The sequence below is a fragment of the Mirounga leonina genome, unplaced genomic scaffold, assembly GCF_011800145.1.
Source record: "Mirounga leonina isolate KUSES-001 unplaced genomic scaffold, KU_Mleo_1.0 Mir_53, whole genome shotgun sequence".
In the NCBI taxonomy this organism is placed as follows: domain Eukaryota; kingdom Metazoa; phylum Chordata; class Mammalia; order Carnivora; family Phocidae; genus Mirounga; species Mirounga leonina.
This window is the reverse complement of record NW_023270807.1, coordinates 9923550-9943722: the sequence shown is the minus strand read 5'-3', so window position 1 is coordinate 9943722 and position 20173 is coordinate 9923550. Positions and strand designations below refer to the sequence as shown.

The 20173-nt window shown below is 51.2% G+C and overlaps 3 protein-coding genes across 6 annotated transcripts in view; 2 read left to right on the top strand and 1 right to left on the bottom strand.

Moving 5' to 3' along the window:
* ZNF318 (zinc finger protein 318) overlaps window positions 1-2079 on the top strand; it is a 43945-nt gene extending 41866 nt beyond the window's left edge. The window contains exon 9 of the transcript XR_004676741.1: window positions 430-2079. The gene's annotated coding sequence lies outside the window, so the exon portion shown is untranslated. The remainder of the gene's footprint in view (window positions 1-429) is intronic.
* Window positions 2080-6043: 3964 nt separating this feature from the next.
* Window positions 6044-10195, top strand: CRIP3 (cysteine rich protein 3). Of its 3 annotated transcripts, XM_034991081.1 has the most exons (8): window positions 6044-7063; window positions 7320-7414; window positions 7859-7916; window positions 8013-8144; window positions 8872-8943; window positions 9068-9162; window positions 9261-9318; window positions 9493-10195. In XM_034991081.1, exons 1-8 carry the CDS (start codon window positions 7021-7023, stop codon window positions 9552-9554), a joined length of 615 nt encoding a protein of 204 aa, XP_034846972.1. In that variant the 5' UTR covers window positions 6044-7020; the 3' UTR covers window positions 9555-10195. The 3 variants fall into 3 exon arrangements, with proteins under 3 accessions (XP_034846972.1, XP_034846973.1, XP_034846974.1); XM_034991082.1 differs by lacking the exon at window positions 8872-8943; XM_034991083.1 differs by lacking the exons at window positions 6044-7063; window positions 7320-7414; window positions 7859-7916 and having other exon boundaries at window positions 8072-8144; window positions 8844-8943.
* Window positions 10196-10353: 158 nt separating this feature from the next.
* On the bottom strand, window positions 10354-17228 carry SLC22A7 (solute carrier family 22 member 7). 2 transcript variants are annotated; one of them, XM_034990464.1, is made up of 10 exons: window positions 16402-17228; window positions 15657-15784; window positions 15367-15521; window positions 15074-15242; window positions 14155-14278; window positions 13701-13810; window positions 12980-13194; window positions 12710-12818; window positions 11286-11489; window positions 10354-10874 (listed from the first exon to the last, which is right to left on the bottom strand). In XM_034990464.1, exons 1-10 carry the CDS (start codon window positions 16792-16794, stop codon window positions 10820-10822), a joined length of 1662 nt encoding a protein of 553 aa, XP_034846355.1. In that variant the 5' UTR covers window positions 16795-17228; the 3' UTR covers window positions 10354-10819. The 2 variants fall into 2 exon arrangements, with proteins under 2 accessions (XP_034846355.1, XP_034846356.1); XM_034990465.1 differs by having other exon boundaries at window positions 15657-15760.
* Between the last annotated feature and the right edge of the window lie 2945 nt (window positions 17229-20173).

The window sequence follows — 20173 nt, the reverse complement described above, 5'->3', positions numbered from 1 at the left end:
TGAAAGTGTATTTTGCCTAATAACACCAAAAAGTCTCATGGAAAAGTCTCAGGGAAGAGGATAAGTGTGATTTGGGCCACACTTCTATCCCTGAACAATTACTGTGGACAGGTGGATAAAGTACTCAGACCAGGCCCTGGTCAGAAGCTCACCATGGAAAGACAAGATCTACCCTACTGAACAATCTAGAATGGGGGGAGATGAGGTTCTTCAAAGGAAATCCTTCTAAGTAGAAAAGTAAGTGTCCCCTATACAGCTGCAAAGATTCAGTGCCACCTTGGTTTTATAGCCTTCCTTTTTGTGGCTTTTTATCACAAAGTTCTTTTCCCCACAAGATACTGGTAATTGCTGCCCTGTTTTTGGTGGTGGGGGTTGGTAGTAATAAATGTAGTATGAATAAAGATGTTATAGCTCTGCCTCTTCCAAAAGCTCCAGAGAAGAAGAGAAAAAGCCCAGTCATTTTGGAGCTGGGAAGAGCCTGGAACTTGACTTCTGATTCTGTGATTTTGAGTTTCATAGAGGAACTGAGAAACTCCTCTATAAAAAGGTAAGCTTTTGCATTTTTCTGAATTCTAAGATTAAACTGTTTTAGTTTCCTTAACATAGTCTTGTGACCTGAAACGACTATGCTTGTATATTATAAAAAATGAGATGAGGAAGTTGCCAATAGTTCACATCACAGAGCATTGTCACCATCTGTCAGACCTATAAGCAAGCTGACCACCAAGTTTCACTCCTGTTTTCTTCTCGGTTTCCAGCATATGGATATATTTTTCGTACTGCAAATTATTTGGATGTAGTTATTTTTATGTATTTTTAGATGAAATACACATTTCCAAATGATATTTGCGAAACCAGGCCCATCTTTGTATGGAAAACCACCATTGAAAGCTGTTGTTGATTTCTTCATGAGCATAAGTTGAAGGCAACCATGGTGAGAGATCAGAGGGTCATTTCCTGCAGCCTTGATTCTGAATTAGCCCAGCTGATGCCACTGAATCACAAAATGTAGCCCAGTCAATAACCCCAAGCAGCTAACCACAAGTAGCTATATACAGAATGCTCTCAACAGGTTCATGTAATGGCAGCAAGTGGATGCTGGAAAACAAGAAAAAAGGTCAAACAGACTTGCTAGTGTGTTTTTAAGAAAACATTTCAGTCTGGTTTTGTCTTGTGTGTATGTTTCTATTTTTATTTTATTTTTTAAGTAATGTAAATGGCAGAAAGTAAAGCTTTCTAGTTAGAGGAGAAACTCAGAAGATGGAATGAGAAAGCACACAGGTTATGTATGGGTAATAAAGGTTAAGTAACATGGTGATCAAAGGTAAGACTAATTTTTCATTAACATACCAGAACTGAGTGAAACCTTTCAAGAGTCATTGAGGAACAAAGTTTTTGATAATGCCTTAAAAGTTATAAGCGTATGCCCATATACTTGGACAAGTCTACAAAGATATGAAATAAGTGGACTTTATAGTTGTAATCAAAACTCAGTGCTAACCTGACACATTATAGCAGTCATATTTGTAAGGTGCTTTACAGTTTACATAACACTTTCCCACATTCTCTCATTTGCCATATATTTAATGATACACATAATTGTGCCACATGCTAATTAAGCTTAATTAGTAAGTTCTTGTGAATGACTGCAATTAGTGGGACTGGTTTGCTGCCAAAGCAGATTTTCAGTTCTCTTTTTATTATCTAGTATTTATAATCAGGATCAGTTTAAATCATATTCTGGTTTGCCTCATACATGCTGATCCTTATGGGTATGAAGAAACAAACTCCTAAATTCTTACTCCTAGCCACCTAAGCTTCCCTTGCCCCAGGGCTTTTGTTGTAATGAAACTCTTAACTCCTACCAGTCCCCTTCTAACTCCACATCTCTTCATTAGCCCTCATCTATTCACATTTGAGGGAGACTTGTGTATAACATTTAATATTCTTTCACCAATAAATATTTATTGAGCACTCTGTATCAGAGATTAAGCAAGGCATTGGAAGCATACACAGCGTTTGGCAAAGCATTCCTGTTCCCTGCCCTCATGGAGCTCACAGACTAACAAAGCCTAAATTCGGGGGGGGGGGGGGGGGGCAGGAAGTTGGCAAACCTATTTTATTCTCCCACTGAGCTACAGATGTAGCTTTTATTTCCTCATTTGGTTGAGCGCTCAAGTAGGGAAAACACAGGTGTTGCTGATTGTACCGCCTTGGCCCTCCAGCACAGGATGCTATGGGAGAGAATGCCTGGGGCCAATAGCCTGGTTTTGAGTAGGTGAGGGGGACCTGAAGTTAGGCAGGAATTAGTGAGATGAAGATATTGAGGAAGCAAGTTCCCAGAAGGGAGATAGCATTTGCAAAGGCCCTGAGGCAGGAAAGGATTTCACAGGTTTACGAAGCTCATTTAGTGTGGCTGGAGGGAGAAACAGGAGAAATGGCTAGAACTGGAAAGGTGAGGTCCTTAGAGCCAAGTTAAAAACTTTACCTTGAGAGCACTGAGAAGCCATGGAAAAGCTTTAGTGACATTCCCTTGTCTCTTGCAACCCATTATTTACCTGGAGAGGTCCTCTTACCTTTAGGCACAGAGGTGCTGTGCAGACAAGGTACTATTCAGACTCAAACACATGGGCAGCTTAGCAGAAACCATGCTTAGAAGCAGGGAGTGGAAAGAGTATGAGCTTGAGAGTCTTGGGTCTGTATGATTTGAAGAAATCTCTTAACTTCTCCAAGCCACTCTCCTTTATTTATTTATTTTTAAGATTTTATTTATTTATTTGACAGAGAGATAGCGAGAGCAGGAACACAAGCAGGAGGAGTGGGAGAGGGAGAAGGAGGCTTCCCACTGAGCAGGGAGCCCCATGCGGAGCTCGATCCCAGGACCCTGGGACCGTGACCTGAGCTGAAGGCAGACGCTTAACGACTGAGCCACCCAGGCGCCCCCAAGCCATTCTCCTTTTATGTACAATTGATGATGTAGCATTTTTTTTTTAATTATTTATTTAAGAGAGTGAGTGAGAGAGAGAGAGCACACAAGCAGGGGCAGACAGAGAGGGAGAAGCAGACTCCCCTGCTGAGCTGGGATCATGACCTGAGCCAAAGGCAGACACTTAACCGACTGAGCCACCCAGGCACCCCGATAATGTAGCATTTAAACCCCTCACCAGGTTCTTGTAGGATCAGAAATAACAAGTAAAGTGCCTGGGCTGGTACTCCATAGGTGGTAGCTGTCACTATTTTAACAGTGCTCTCTTGCTCACAAATTTGAAACTCCTTTTTGGTAATAGAATCACAAAATCATATGCTGCCAGTTGTGAGGAAAACTCAAATATCTGTCTGTGTATGATGCTGGCATCCCTTCTGCAACACTGGTGATCAGTTGGTTTGTTCTCCAATGTTATTTATAACATCCAGAGATAGGAAGCTCACTACTATCTGAAGCAGCCACCCCATGTTTGGGCTCTGTAAGAAGGTTCTTTTCTTGAACAGAATCCCAATCTGCTTCTTTGTGACCTCTATCCTGGGGTCTCAGTAGTGCCCCTAATGCCTCCTCCATGTGACAGCCTTCAGGTGTTTGGGGCCATTATCTTCACCACCACTCATCTTGAGTTGAAAAGCTTGTTTCTTCAGCTTCATAACAATAAAAGGGTCAATTCATCAAAAACTACCAACAGTCGGGGCGCCTGGGTGGCTCAGTCGGTTGAGCGTCTGCCTTTGGCTCAGGTCATGATCCCGGGGTCCTGGGATCGAGCCCCGCATCGGGCTCCCTGCTCCGCGGGAAGCCTGCTTCTCCCTCTCCCACTCCCCCTGCTTGTGTTCCCTCTCTCACTGTGTCTCTCTCTGTGAAATGAATAAATAAAATCTTTAAAAAAAAAAACAGACTCCACACTGACAGCTGATTAGGTAATTCCTACACTCAACTGGACTTAACCATTTGTGGTATTTGTTAAACTATCACGTTACAGGCTTTAGTCACACAAGTATTCAAAACAGCCACTGTCAGTAACTACAAGTACATTCCTACAAGAAGTGTTCATTTTCCCTGTTAGCATTCTTTACAAAGCCTCTTTTAGAGACAGAATAATAGAAGCCAGGCAAGGAAGAAGAGTGGAATACTGTGATTTGCTGTACTTGCAAATGAATGGCCAATATTTGAAAAGGAGGAGCCTCAACTAGTCTTTTCTAAGCACTGAACTAGAAGAGACAAGGCACACTGTGTTTGTCATGGCCATACAACACAAGAAGGCCGCAGAAGACGGGAGCAGTATAGCACTTGCCCCACTGACTCAGTGCAAGTTGTGTGAAGGCAGCATGGCGCTCACACTCCGACACTTGTTTCTTTGTGTGGGGCCCTGTGCTGGATGCACTGGTAAAGATGACCTCTCTAGGAGGCTGAGGTATGTGGCCAAGGTGATCCCACACAGAAAGAGCTACAGAGCCTCAGTGAAAGATTATTTGATATGCCCCAGAAATTGTAAGGATAGTTCTGTGTGCAAATGAAGCTAACCTTCCTAAAGGAGAATAAATGCAGTGTCTATGAATGACTACAATGAAGTCCTCCCAACCTCCTGAAGTAAGACCTTCTCCACGACAGCCATAGAGAACAAAAAACAGTGAACCTCAAGCCACCTTCTGTGAGAAACGAATGAGAGAGGCAGAAACACAAAAGTAAAATATCGGTGGAGACTAATATTTTTCAAGTTTGTTAAAGAAGCCCATCAAGAAACAGTTATAAAACTAAGGATCTTGAAATAGTTCCCAAAACAAGAAACAGATAATGAGAAAGTATAGAAAAGTTTGTTTCATGGTGTGCAGCCTTCCACCTTTAGAAGTCAACAAGGAGGATAAAACAAGTGTTAAAAGGAGAAAGTACTGATGGAGACAAGTGAGGCAACAGGAGTGTTGAGTGGAAATTCAGACACCAGTCCTATCCCATTACCCAGTGAGGGAACTGAAGTCCAGAGAGGGTCTCGGACTCCTGAGACACAAATAGGACTCCTTTCACCTAGCAGGGCTCACCCACTGCAGCTGAAGGCTAAGTTCAGCACACACACACACCCTTGAGCTGTTTCTGAGCTGACTTGACAAAGACACTCCAGAAAACTCTTCATTTCACCACCTAATACTTCATCAAGGGATTCTTTTCTCTGCTGGGGCACTGGCACATAGTAATCAGCTCTCTTTCCTGCCCCTCATTCCCTGAGCTACCTTTTTTAAAAAATAAGTTCTCTTCAGGCATTATCATTATTGTTGAGAAATTATTCACATATCATAAAGTTCATCCTTCTAAGATATACAATTCATTAATTTCTAGTATATTCATGAGGTTGTACAACTATCATCACTATCTAATTCCAGACCATTTTCATCTCCCCATAAAGAGACCTAATACCCCCTTAGCAGATATGCCCGAATGCCCCTCCTCCACACCCCTAGGAACCACCAATCCACTTTTCTGTCTTTATGGATTTCCCTACTCTGGACATTTCATATAAATGGAATCATACAATATGTGGTGTTATGTGTCTGGCTTCTTTCATTTAGCATGTTTTTATGGCTCATCCAGGTGGTAGTGTGCATCAGTACTTCATTCCTTTTTATGGCTGAATCCTCTTCTATCACAGATATGCCACATTGTTCATCTGTTTCATCAGTTGATGGACTTTTGGCTGTTGTGAATACCAGTACTATGAACATTCATGTACAAATTTTCGTGTGCACATAGGCGTTCATTTCTCTTGGGTATATACCCAGAATTGCAATTGCTGGATCATACAGTAACTCTCTTTAACCTTTTGAGGAGTTACCAGAATGTTTTTCAAAGGGCTGTACTGTTTTACATTCTCATCAACAGCATATGAGGAATCCAATTTTGACACATCCTAACACCTGTTATTATCTTTTTTTATTATAGCCATTCTGATAGGTCTATAATGGTATCTCATTGTGATCCTGATTTTCCTTTCCCTAATGACTAATGATGTTGAGCATTTTTTCATGTGCTTGTTAGCCATGTGTATATCTTCTTTAGAAAAATGTCTATTCAAATTCTTTGACTTTTTAAATTGGGTTGTCTTTTTATTATTGAGGTGTAAGAGCCCTTTATATAGATATTCTGTGATTACTGGATCCTTACCAGATACTATATTTGCAAATATTTTCTCCCTTTCTCTGTGGGTTTTCTTGAAGTGTCCTTTGAAGCACTCTTGGGCTACTTGTAACAAATATTAAAACACCTTAAAACTAAATTAGGATTATGTAATTGATGTCTGAATGATACATTTAAATTTAACAAGCATTGTAATTTCACAAGAAAACTATTGTATCCAGACCACATTTTGAGGCTTCCAAAGAGTCTTGAGTTCATTATGGGATCTGTCATAATGATAGCTCTCGCTTTTATAGCAGCTATGTGCCAATCACTGTTTGGGCACTTTGCACGTACTAACTTACTCAGTTTCCACAACAATCCTATGAGGTAGAGATTAATCGTCATACTCATTGTACAAATAAAATGGATGCGGAGGGAGGTTAAGTAATTTGCCTGAAGCCAGAGAGTAAGTGGCAGAGATGCGCTCCAGATTCCGACGCTCTTAACCACCTGAGACTGTCAAGGCGGAATTAAGCCATTTCAAAGAATGCCTGACCCCTCGCTTTGAGGAAATTACAGTGTTTTCACGACGTCTGTACTCTGGACAGTTTTCCCTTTGTACTAAGCCAGAAACTAGTGCCACCTTTCCAGTCGTCTTCATTGCTCTCTTCCTTTCCCGTCGGGCTTCAAGTCCCTCTCTCATCTCCACCGGTCGGAGGCTTTAGTTTTTGGAAAGACCTGCGAGGTCGCCTGCGTCTCCCAGGCGCAGTTGTTCTAAATTTCTGACGGCCAATAGGCGCCGAGGAGCTGCGGTTTCTGCCCAATGAGGCTCACAGCGGGGCCATGGGCGGAGCCAGCGAAGGGGGCGGGAACGGAGCCCCTCTCGGTGGTTACTACTGTGTGTGGCGCCGGCTGCCCTGTGCGGAGCCATGAGCTGGACCTGCCCGCGTTGCCAGCAACCCGTTTTCTTCGGTGAGGCCCGGGCTGAGGAGGGGGAGATGGGGCGAGTGTGAGCCGGGGCGTTCGAGAAGCTGACGACGGTGTGGCCTCAGACCCCCTTTCCACCTCTGGGGCGCAGGGCACTTGGGCGGGTTGGAGCTGAACCCCCCCCCCGGGGACACTCCCTATCGTCTCTAGGAAAAAGGCGGGGAGGGGGCTGAGGGGGGACAGGGGGTGCCCGCTGCGTGGCCTGGCTCTCCACAGTCCGGTTCCACCTTGTCCCCCACAGCGGAGAAGGTGAGCTCCCTGGGCAAGAACTGGCACCGCTTCTGCCTGAAATGTGAGCGCTGCCACAGTGTCCTGTCCCCAGGAGGGCATGCAGAGGTGAGGCCTGGCCAGGGCGCACAGCCCTGTGTCTGTCACTGTCCCCTAAGCACCAGCCCCCAGTTTCGGCTCAGGAGGCTCACTAAAGGCAACCTCCGCAGTCAAATACCAAGACCACTTACCCGGAGGGCCCCACACCAGCCAGGATTTGGGACACCTGAGTTGTGCTGGTGGGGGGTGGACCCCATGCCTTTTGGTGGGAGGGGAGGGAAGCAGCAATTTTCTGACCTGCTCTTGCCCTTTCTCCTGACCACAGTGGCAATTCTGACATGCCAGTTCACCCTCCACCCCTCCCAACCCCACCAGCCAAGGCCAATGGACAGACACATCTGGCAGTCTGTGTTGAGGGAAGGCCTGTGGGACACAGGAGATCTCCCCACGTTCCCCCCCCTCCCCCCCGCTTCTTTACCCCTGAGCAGCTCTCTTTCCTCTGCTTGTGTCTAGCACAATGGGAGGCCGTATTGCCACAAGCCATGCTATGGGGCTCTCTTTGGACCCAGGGGTAAGTACCAATCTAGAAGAGGCCAGGGGACAGCAGGACCCTCTTTGTGGCTGGGAGCTGGAGGTTCAAGCCTGACAGCCCCTGTTTTCTCTGCAGGGGTGAACATTGGTGGTGTGGGCTGCTACCTCTACAACCCTCCCACTCCCACCCCAGCCAGCACCACTCCCCTCAGCCCCAGCAGTTTCAGCCCCCCCAGGCCCAGGACTGGCCTCCCCCAGGGCAAGAAAAGTAAGTGAAGTTGGGCCCCAGCTACTCCTCATCCCCAGGCTGAAACAGGGTAGACCAGGTGGCAGTCTGCCACCCTAGTCCTCTGCTTCACATTCCTACAACTTTGTGGCAAAGTCTTCTCTTATTCATGGCCCTTTTTGGGGGGTTCTCTCATGTCAGCTGCTGAGTTAAGAGGTAAATTGGGAACCAAGGTGGTTTGGAGAGAGTGAGTGGCCTCGTGCAGTCACAGCAAGTCAGAGGCAAAGCTGGCCCGGGATTCAGGCCTCACCCAGGCCAAGGCCATGGAAGAACAACCTAGGAGTAAGAGGTCATTGAGACAGGGCCAGCCCCTCATATTCTTCCACTTCTCCCCTCTCCCTGTTCCTTCCTCCCATCCTCTAGAGTGGTCAGTGACACCATGCTCCCCAACACCTGACACCCATACAGGCCCGCTCCTGTATCAGCTCAGGTTTCCTAAGGATTGAGTTGCTGACAGGGTTGAGCTGGTGGGTACCTGATCCCCTAGGAGGAGAAGGAAGCAGGTGGTCCCTTCTGCAAAAAGGAATGGGGCAGGAGGTGGGGGTCATAGGAGACTCAGCTCTGCCCAGGAAAGATTCATGGCCAGCTGGGTGGGGGGCTCTGGGATGAGCATGGCTTTTGGAAGAAGCCATGTACAGGCTGGTGCTGATGGGCCCTGCTTAGGCCTGGCCCCCGCCTCAGCCCTAGCCAGGGCCTCTTCCCCTTAAAGGCCCTCCCCACATGAAGACATTCACTGGGGAGACTTCACTGTGCCCTGGCTGTGAGGAACCTGTCTATTTTGGTAAGTGACAATGGAAAGCTTGGGGAGGGGGGCAGAGGATGGGCATCAAAGTGTAGGGAGGTGGTGCAAAGCAGGTAGGTCTCCTTGCCCTGCTCCTGGAATTACCAATTCTCTCCACCATCAGCTGAGAAGGTGATGTCTTTGGGCAGAAATTGGCACCGACCCTGTCTGAGGTGCCAGCGCTGCCGGAAGACCCTGACTGCTGGGAGTCATGCTGAGGTGAACAGGGCAGGGATGGGTGCTTATGTTGGGAGGAGGGAGGCTGGAGATGGGAAGAGAGTCAAGCTGAGATGGTTCTCTTTCTCTCTATGTCCCAGCATGACGGCGTCCCCTACTGCCACATCCCCTGCTACGGCTACCTGTTTGGCCCCAAAGGTGGGCGGCCCCACCCCAGACAGTGGGCCTAAAGTATGGCATGTGGGTCTGTGGGGATGTGTGGACAAAAACTGGGGTGGTCACACACACCCCAGGTCCCTCCCAATTCCCTTCATCCCTCAGCCCAACACCTCCCAGCCCCAAGGCCCTTGGTGATGGGGCTCTCTCCCTCAGGTGTGAACATTGGTGATGTGGGCTGCTACATCTATGACCCCGTGGAGATAAAATCCAAATGAGATGCTCACAGGAGAGGTCACTCTAACTCAGGCCTCATACCATCCCCTCCATGATCCAATGAGAGCTACAGAATTCTCCAGTCCCACAGGGGGAAGATGATCTTCCAGTGGCCTGGGCCTAGGCTCCATGGTAGACCAGGGAGTCTAGACTTTGCCGATTCCTCCCTTTCCTGTTCCAATCTGGCTAGGGGACATAGGCCACCACATTTTAAAGGGTAGCCTCCTGGCCTTCCCAGTCCCTTTCCCTAGCAAATTCTTTAACTTCAAGTACTTAAAAAAATGTGTTTATTCTGGCTTCTCCAATAAAATGTTGGCTCCCATGCCTTCAGCTCTTCTTTGGGCATGAGGCCTAAACAATGGGTTGGAGGATGGGAGGTGTGGGGTGGAGGATGCATTACCCTGCAAAGTGCATGGTAGGTACAGGGCCAGCCATGGGAACAAAGAGCTCTATTCTCCTGGTACCCTGGTCCTGGGCAGCTCCCAGTACCACACAGTGGACAGCATGCCCACCAGCCTTTTGGTGCCACAAGTCATCACAGGGCAGTCCCTTCTTTAGCACAGTCTCTAGAAGAAGCACGTTAGGGTGCCTGGGTGGCTCAGGCGTTAGGCGTCTGCCTTCGGCTCGGGTCATGATCCCAGGGTCCTGGGATCGAGCCCCGCATCGGGCTCCCTGCTCAGCGGGAAGCCTGCTTCTCCCTCTGCCACTCCCCCTGCTTGTGTTCCCTCTCTTGCTGTCTCTCTCTCTGTCAAATAAATAAATAAAATCTTAAAAAAAAAAAAAAAAGAAACGTTATTCGGCATCTCGTTTGAGCATGACAACAGATCCTGTGGTGAGGTCTGCTAAGAGGCTTGATTAGCCATTTGAGAGATGAACAGACTGAAGCCTTGAGAGGGAAAGCCACATGCCTAAGGTCTCACAGCAAATCAGTGGCAAAGTTGGGATCAGATCCCAGGGTCAGACTGGCTTCCTATCCAGGGCTCATCCCACAACTCACTGCTGCCCAAACCCATGGGGCACCTTCATTTATGGAACTCCCCCAGCCATGAAAAGGGTACCAGAATTATTCAGGAGCCCACTGCATTCAGTCACCCAGTTGCTAGAGGCCAAATAGTCAAGGCTGAATGAGCACAGAGAGGGGTCACTGGTGGCAACTCCAACCCTGGGGAGGGGGCTTGATGCCCCTAGCCCCAGCCACAGGGCCTGCCCTTCTGGTCTTCCAGCCCCTGCTGCAGAACTTCTGTGGAGGGCCTGCCCCTGATACCACTCAGTCCTGGACCTGCTTCATGGGTATCTCTTCCTCCTGAAGGCTGGATGGGGCACTGGGGAGGAAGGAGTCATGAGCAGTGGTGGGATTTAGCCCCTGGGCCTCCCACCCGAGCCTGCCCCATCAGGGCTGGCCTACACCTCTCCCCAGCTGCTGGTATACAAACAAGGGTACTCCCACAGGTGACTCCCACACATGCTTATATACATCCCTGATGTGTAGGCATACCTGAGTGTGCACACATCCACCTCTTCCTGGACAATCTTCGATATCCATGTACACACACACATACGGACTCATGTATACTTTTACAAACCTCAAATCATACACCCACGCACATTTGCATAGAAGCACCAGATACACAACATGCAGACACGTCTTCTCTGAATCCTACCTAAGGCGTCAGGTACTTGAGCGCTCATTCCCACATGCATGTGCTCACACAGACACAGTTCTGTGCACACACCTCCTCTCCACATCCTGGATGGTCTCCGGCAGCTGTGCTTGCCTTGTCTCTGGTAGCAGGAGGGCAGTGCAGGCAGCCAGCAGGGCGATCCCCCCATAAGCGAGCTTGGGCAGTGACAGCCATACTCCATCCAGCAAGGCCGCCAGTGGGGCCAAAGAGCCCCCCAGCCGGCCCACCAGTGAAGTCAGCCCCATCCCTGTCTGTCTGTTCAGAGAGAGGATGGGGGGAGGGGTTGGTGTTCACACCTACTTAGGGTCATGCCTCACAAGGGCTCCCATCCTGGGCTGGCAAGTCCTGATATCCCCTTCTCCCCAAATGGCTAAGAAAGCTGAGGCTTCTTTCAGGTGGTCTTCCCACCTGTCCCCAGGCCAGGGACCCCCAAGCCAGTATTCACCAGAGAATGGGACTCCCATTCTGACAGAATCAATCTGGTACTGCTGAAGGAAAAGAAAAGTCGTCACAAAAGGGGTGGGGAAAGGGTAGTGTGGAAGGAAGAGGGTCCCAGCTCCTACAGACCCTGCCATGTTGGTAGAGGAGGAGTAAGGCTTTCTAAACATACCCAGCTGCCTACAGTCTTCTCCCCACCTGCCAATTAGCTAGCTGAAAGGGCACCAGGGGGCGCCTGGGTGGCTAAGTCGGTTGAGCATGGCCACTCTGGATTTTGGCTCAGGTCACTATCTAGGGGGTGTGGGATGAAACCCCACCTCAGCTCCGTGGGAGTCTGCTTGAGATTCTCTCCCTTTCCCTCTCCCTCCCCCTCTGCCCCTCTCCTCACTCGTGTTCTCTCTCTCTCTCTCAAATGAATAAAATCTTTTTTTTTAATTTTTATTTTTTTAAAGATTTTATTTATTTGAGAGAGAGAGAATGAGAGAGAGAGCACATGAGAGTGGGGAGGGTCAGAGGGAGAAGCAGACTCCCTGCCGAGCAGGGAGCCCGATGTGGGACTCGACCCAGGGATTCCAGGATCATGACCTGAGCCTAAGGCAGTCGCTTAACCAACTGAGCCACCCAGGCGCCCTCAAATGAATAAAATCTTTTAAAAAGTAAAAAAAGGGCCCCAGGCCTTAGGTCCAGAGACTACTCCTTAGGGCAGCTCTGCCTGGGCTGTGCTGAATGGGAAGAGAAGGGCAGGGCAGATGGCGCTTTTCGTGACTTTTGTTTTAAAGGAGGCCCAGAGAAGTGTGACCTCACTCAGGGTCACTTAGTAAAGATAAATGCTCTGCCTTCTCCCAGATTTAAGCATGCACAGATGGCTCTGATTAGCTCTGTATTCTGGGTCTGGTGTGAGGAATGGGTGGGAGGAACTAGGCTGCAGAGTGTGTGTGTTTGTGTGTGTGTGTGTGTGTGTGTGCAGGGTGTTGGTAAAAAGATGTGACTACAAGCCCTCCCCCAGGTGGGTTGCCTGGAGCCCAGGCTCCCCTCACCTGAGCACAGTAGGGTACAACTCCGACGTGAACAGGTAGGCAGTGGTGAAGGCAGCTTCAGAAAAACCTTTCCCCGTCACCGCCAGGGCGGTGCTCCAGGCCCCCATCTCTGGAAGAAAAGGGGTACAGGCAGTGAGCGGGCCTTGTGGGAGACCCAGAGCTCCCAGGATGGGAGGTTCCCCTAGTGGAGGGCTTTGAGCAGGGGCTTCCGGGAAAGGGCGGGCGTTCTTGGGCAGGAGGCGGGGCCTCCGGGGAGTGGGCGGGGCTCACCGGAGGTCACCAGCAGACTGATCCCCAAAGCAAGGGCGGTGCCCAGCAGCGCTCCTGCTTGCGTGAGACGGCGTCCCGCGTGGTGCACAAACAGGTAGACCAGCAGCTTGGACGGCAGCTCCACAGCCCCGAACAGCAGCTGTGTTTGGTACACGTTCAGCCCCAGCCCCGACACGTCCAGGCTCAGGCCGTAATAGGAGAAATTCACTCCAAACCTGAAGGGGGTCGTGATGCCACTCAGGGGCCTTCCTTTTCACCCCCCACTCCTTGTCCTCTCTTTTTAGGGAGCCTTGGCCTTTTAGAAGGACCACCTCCCCCACCTCCAGAGCCCACTGCCCACCGCCTTCCCTGTCCCCATAATCCCCCCGGGAGTGTGCGGCACCTGCCAATGGCCAAAGCGTCTTTACCTAATCTGCACAGCAAGCCTGTGAGGTAGGAACTAAAAGCGTCCTATTTTGCAGAAGGGACTCTGAGGCTGGGTGTTAAGTGACCTGTCCAAGGTCTCACAGAAAGGAAGTGGCAGAGCCTGCATTTGAGCCTTGCCTCTGATGCCTGCTCCATCTTGTGACTTTCCAGAGCTCCATGCCCCCAGAGGCAGGTCGTCCTGCCCTGCACAGTTACAGTTCACTTGTCCATCTTCCTCTCACACTCAGCACCATCCTGGAGTCTGCTGCCTTTCGGTCCACCCATCCCCACCCTGCTAGGCCCAGCCCCTCCTCACCACATCACCATGCAGCATAGTGAGATGTGTCGGAGCCGTGGGGTCCGCAACAGATCTAGGTACGAGGGTCTTTGAACCACTCGCTCCCGAGTGGCCACTTTGTTCAGGGCCTGGCAGGAGAGAAGGAGAGTTTGTGACGTCAGTTGGCTTAGGCACACGGCTTAGCTAGGCACTTGATCTCCCTGGGTCTCTCTGCCACCTCCTTCTTGGGGATGCACTTGCAAGCTGAGTAGGGTGGGACCTGAGTCAAGGATGTGGCCCACCGGAGCCAGGTAGGACATCTTGAAGAGTTTGGAACTCTCCACTGGGGGCCAGGAGCTTTCCCTGCACATACAGTGGGCCCCAGGAAGGGGGAGCTTGACGTAGGCCTCACACACTCACGTGCGCACACACACATGCACCCCCCACACACACACACGCACTTGCCTGCACTCACACACACATTCTCCCTCACCTCCCGGCTCAGGCTGTCTTCACCCATGGGACGCCCATTGAGCCTGGCACAGCGGAGCAGGTACCTGTGGGCCTCCTCCACACGGCCCTGGGTCAGAAGCCAGCGTGCAGACTCAGGCACCCACCTGGGGGACAGCAGGAGGGCCTTCAGGCAGAGTCAGCACCCACAGCCACATCTCCCTCCTGCGCATACCACAGCCTGTCAACCTCCAGGCTCTTGCTCATGCAGTCCCTCAACATGACCCAAACCCTCCTCACCTGATGAACTTTTACTCATCCTTTAAGGCCCAACTTAAAAGCCACCTCCTCCCACACTGCCTTGCCCAGGCCTAGGTCCACCGCAGCCGAGAATTCCCTTCTCTATTCAACTGGATTGCTATCATTCTGGAGACCTCAGCCCCCAGCATCAGCCACCCGCTTCTCCCACAGGTGACAGGAGGGCATAGGATGAAGGAGAGACAGACATACAGAAATCCCCAAAGGGCATCAAAAGCCAGTTCATTTTGGGGAGGTGATGAAATGCCCACCCTGCCTGGCTTCCTACCCTCCTGCTTGGGCTCCCTACCCCTGTGCTGGCCCTGTCTCTCCATCCCTGTCTCTCTTGTCCCTGCTTCAACCATCTCTATCTGTCCCTCTGAATCCGCCTTTCAGTCCTGGTCTCTGTCACTTTCTACCTCTCACTGATTCTGTCTCTCTCTCCACAGTCTCTCTATATGTCGTCCTGTGTTTCTCTGCTTCTCATATCCGGTGCCAACTTCTTTGTATTGGTTGGTCTCTCGTTCTCTCTTTTTCCGTTTCTCGGTCGCTGACGTTCTCTTTCTCTTCATCTCTCAGTCACTCTGTATTCGAATCTCGGCCTCTGATTAATTCTGTCTCTGACTTCCTCTATCACCCACTCCCGAGCTGCCCACAGTCCTCACCAGAGGCTGAGGATGCCTGGGGCACAAGGCAGAGTGACAGCCAGCAGAAGCCATCGCCAGTCCCGTATCAGGTACCCGACCAGTGCCAACAGCATCACGCCCACTGTCCAGAAGGTGCCGCTCAGGACACCTGCCACGGTGCGGTGCCCCACGTCCAGCCATTCCATTTCTGGGCCCAGGGCAGGAACCAGAGACAGGAAGAAAGTTAGCAAGAAGCAGATGGGTTCAGTCTCAGCCTTGACAACTGCCTCCCTCCAGTCTTCTAGGCCCTGCCCGTCCTTTGCCTGCCTCACCCAGTGGCATCACGATGATGGTGAAGCCAGCCAGGGCTGCGCCAGTGAGGGTGCGGGTGATGACAAACATGACGTAGCTGACTGAGGCCGCAGATGCCAGGCCTAGCACCAGGGAGCTCACATAGGCCACCAGCAGCAGACGGCGCCGCCCAAACCTGCACAGGGGTCATGCAGGGTCAGCTCCCTGTAGAGGGGAGGTCCCACGACAGAGGTAGACCAAGCCCATACCCCGACTAGTGGGAGAGGGCTCCCCCCCACTCCCTCGTTGCCCCCCCCACACTGCACCCTACCTGTCAGACAGGTATCCGAAGGCCACGGCTCCCACCAGCACACCAGCAAAGAAGAAAGTGGAAGTGGCTTTGTTCAGGCCCTTCTGTTCGCACACAAGGTCCCACTGCAGGGACAAACAGGGAGGGGCCTCCCATGGGCACAGGCCCTCTCCAGTTAGCACCGACCCTTCCTCTCCAGACTCTGGGGCCTTCTGAGGTCAGTGGTCCCATCATGGTACCTCCACGTCAGATAATAAACCCTCAACCATTTACACCCCACCTTGAGGGGTAAGAGACTTTGCCCCTCCCCAATCCTGCAGCCTCAGCTTCTTTCCATGGAGGGCCTTCACTTTGACAATAGGTCTGCTCCTCTCCAGACAGGCTGCCCCCATCTACGTTCACCTCTAGATGGATTATATAAATCCCAGACCTGGGGCCAAAAAGAAGAAGAGAAAGAAGGCCTGTGTCGTTTCTCCTCCTACACTCTCGAAACACCTTTCTCAACTCTCTCCCCCAGCTCCCTGGAGCCGTCTTAGCCCTTCCCTCCCTCAACCACCTCCCAATTGATAATAGCAGCTCCCGGGTATGAGCTCCTTACTGCAGGCCAGGAACGAAGCTCACTGCTTTAAATTCATAGACCCCATCTACAGATAGGTAAACTGAGACTCTAAGAAGTAAGGCAATGTGTCTCATGCCCACATAGTCATCACCCAAGGCAGTGGCAGGTGCATCCCACTCATGGGCCCCCAGTCTTACACTCAGGTACCTCGGTTGCGATGGTGGAGGAGAACTCAGAGCGGTCGTAGTCCCAGCCCTGAGGGCAGGGCGCTGTGGAGGGCTCATCCTCCAGCTGCCCAGGGCTCTGACCCGCTCCCCAAAACGTGGTGTTGGGGAGGGCCTGGGAGTGGGTGAAATAGAGGCAGGAGCTGAGGGTGCCATCAGGCTCCTGGGGCAGGTGGGCCTCCAGCCATGCGTCCTGGTGGCTGAAGTTGGCCGGGGCACCGGGTAGCGCACAGCGGTGGGCAGGTACAGCTGCCAGGAAGACGGGCAGGAGGAAGTGCATGGGCAGCAGCACGCGGGGCAGGGCCAGCAGGGCCACGTTCCACAGCTGGAAGGGCCCAAAGCTGCCCACCTGGTCTAGCAGCTCCTCAAATCTCATGCCGCCCACCCACCAGCGGTTCTCAGTGTGGCCTTCCTCTGTAGGGCTCAGGGCAGCACTTGGACCCTTGGACTCTGGAGGCGGGAGCAGTTAGACTGAAGAGCAGAGAGCCTGCAGGCAGTATCCAGCCCTGGGGGCTGGGCCAGGACTGGGCCCTCCCTGATCACCAGGTCTTCAGGGATCCCTGCCTGTTGGGTCCAGAGCCTGGGGGAGGGACCGCCATCCATTCAGAGGTCACTGACTCTGTGGCTCTGGGACTTACAGATCGGTGCTCAGGGACCAAGTGGGCTAGTCTCGGGTTGCCATGTTGGGGTAGCTGGGTGTGTGGGAAGGGAGCCCCTAGACTCCAAGACTTCCTAAGAGGAGGAGTCCTCTGGGGCATGGTGACAACTCTCCTGGGATGCCCTTTGTTCTATGGAAGATTTAAGTTAGCCTTACCTAATGAAGGCACAGCTTGCCTGGGCCCCCAGGATTCCAGACTGAGGGCCAGGGGGCGCCTGGGGGGGCTCAGTTGGTTAAGCATCCAACAGGTGATTTCGGCTCAGGTCATGATCTCATGGGTCATTCAGCAGGGCGTCTTCTTCTCTCCCTCTGCCCCTCCCCTCACTCACTCTCTCTCTCTCTCCATCTCAAATAAATAAATAAATCTTTTTTTAAAAAGGGTGGGGGGTGGCACCTGGCTGGCTCACTGCCTTTGGCTCGGGTTGTGATCCCAGGACCCTGGTATTGGGCCCCGGGTCTGCCTCCCGGCTCAGTGGGGAGCCTGCTTGCTTCTCCCTCTCCCTCTGCCTGCCATTCCCCCTGCTTGTGCGCTCTATCTTAAATACATGCATACATACATACATACATACTGAAGGCCAGGCCCTGACCAGGTGAAGAGTTCTTTCTGCTGAGCCACAAAGCCGCCATATACCCTTAGGCCCCCAGCTGGAGCCTTATGCCCTGGCCTGAGACACACCTGGAACTGCCTGGGCAGCCTGGTCCATCTGGGTGATCCCAGACCCATCACTCTCCCACTTCCCATACACATAGTCCCTCCTGCCTGCCCCCTGCCCCTATTTTCGGAGCTTCCCCTTGGGGGATTGAGTGGGTAGGGAAAGAGAGGGCTCGCCATGGTCCCGCTATGGGTACCTGCAATGCCGAAGACTCGGGGTTTGTCTGATCTTCTACATTCAGTTCTTATTCACGGCGTCTGCAGCAAAAGCACGGCAGAGGCCAGCGATATCAGGTTTATTCTGATCTGCTTCTCCGAACTCTGGGTTCGCAGAGCTGGGAGGACATCAGATTTTTTTCTAAGGGCTCCAGATTTCTTTTTTTTTAAGATTTTATTTATTTATTCATGAGAGACAGAGAGAGAGACAGAGGCAGAGGGAGAAGCAGGTTCCCCGCGGAGCAGGGAGCCCGACGTGGGGCTCGATCCCAGGACTCTGGGATCATGACCGGAGCCGAAGGCAGACGCTGAACCGACTGAGCCACCCAGGCATCCCAGGGCTCCAGATTTCTAAGCAAATAGACTCCCCCCAAAAAGTGTGAAAAGCCCTAGTCTAATCTAGCCCTCACTTTGAACAGCTAAGGAAATGGGGGTGGGGGGTGCTTGCTGGGTCCACACAGTGGCACAGCTGGAGAGAAGACCAGGACCCTGCCTCTGGCCCAGGCCTTTGGCCCAAGCTGCTGGGCTCCCTGAGAAAGCTCCAGAAGGGAACTAACTCAGTGAGGTCAGGGTGTGTGGTCAGGGTGGTGCTAATAGCACGAGAGCGAGGGCAGTGGCAGGAGGCGATAATAGTCAGATATCCCAAGCCTTCAGCCGAGGACCCAGATGGCTCAACACAGCCCCTGCTCTCAGGGAGCGCAGTCTAGCGGGAGGGTTCAAACCAGGTGAACAAACCTCCCGGCCTCCGGTGTCACCCCTCTCAGCCCACTCTCTACACACCTGCCACAGTGGACATTTTATTTTATTTTATTTTATAACATTTTATTTATTTATTTATTTATTTGACAGAGAGAGACACCAGTGTGAGCAGGAACACCAGCAGGGGGAGCAGGAGAGGGAGAAGCAGGCTTCCCGCTGAGCAGGGAGCCCGATGCGGGGCTCGATCCCAGGACCCTGGGATCGTGACCTGAGCTGAAGGCAGACGCTTAAGGACTGAGCCACCCAGGCGCCACCACAGTGGACAATTTAAAACCCAAAGCTGACAGGACAATGGCTTGGGGCAAAGCCCCCCCTGCTGGAGGGTGAAAGCCCAGCTCCTTCCTTTGGCCCACACGATTCTCCCAAAGCTCAGCGCCCCCCTCAGCCTCCTCCTGGCCCTTCCACGGCATCCGCACTTCCCTCCAGTTCCCCAAACGCACCAGCCTGTCGGCACCTCACACCTTGGTGCGGTCCCCTGGACAGCCTTGGCCTCTCCCTCTTGTTCACCTGATGGCTGCCCAAGCTGCCCTGGAGACCAGCTCAGGAGGGACACAACCCCTGCCCCTCTTGCTCTCACCGACGTTTGACTTCTACACTGTTGGTTCCTCCCTCATTTAATACCACATAATCATATCATTTATGTAAAAATATAAAATACCAGGGCACCTGGCTGGCTCTGTTGGTAGAGCATTCGACTCTTGATCTCAGGGTCAGGAGTTCAAGCCCCATGTTGGGCGTAGAACCTACTTAAAATACAAATAAGTAAATATAAATAAATATGAATAAACAAGTAAAATACCACATTTCTTTGCAGCTTAGAGAACTAAGTTTTGCGGACATCTTACCTCTGTGGTCCATCCAGCGACTCCATGGGGAACACTCTGAAGTTTTCACAGCCAAAGAAACCACCAATGAGGCCAAGTCTGGGCATTGGCTGTGGTGCATTTTTGGGTTTTTTTCTCTCCTACCGTAACATGAGAAAGAGCTGATAGTCAGATAGTGGTTATCTCTCCCCTTATGCATTGGCTCCTAAGAAACTCAGATCTGAATCTTAGCCCCTTTCTATAGAGAGTGATTTGGTATTAATTGTACTCCTGGCTTCATCTTACTCTCTGCCCCCACCTCATATGGCATCTCTCCTCTCTAATGTCATCAAGGAGTGGTGGTAACAGTGACCATGATGTTTGGAGGCAGATGATGGAACTAGACAGGTAAGGTTGGAAATGCCAAAGGTCTAACCAGAGGGCAGATCAGCTCTAAATCACCAGTTGAGAGCTTGTTTTTAACTATCCTCATTCCTCTCCAACCGGGGAATCCAAACCTGAGCTCAGAGGCCACGCTGGAGGAAGCATTCATTTATACCAGACTAGATGAGAAGGAGAGCCTTGTGCACTGGAAAAAAATAGTAACTCCTTAGTTGAAATTATTGCTAGAACTGTTGGAGGGTTTGGGGAAGAATAAATTCCTAGG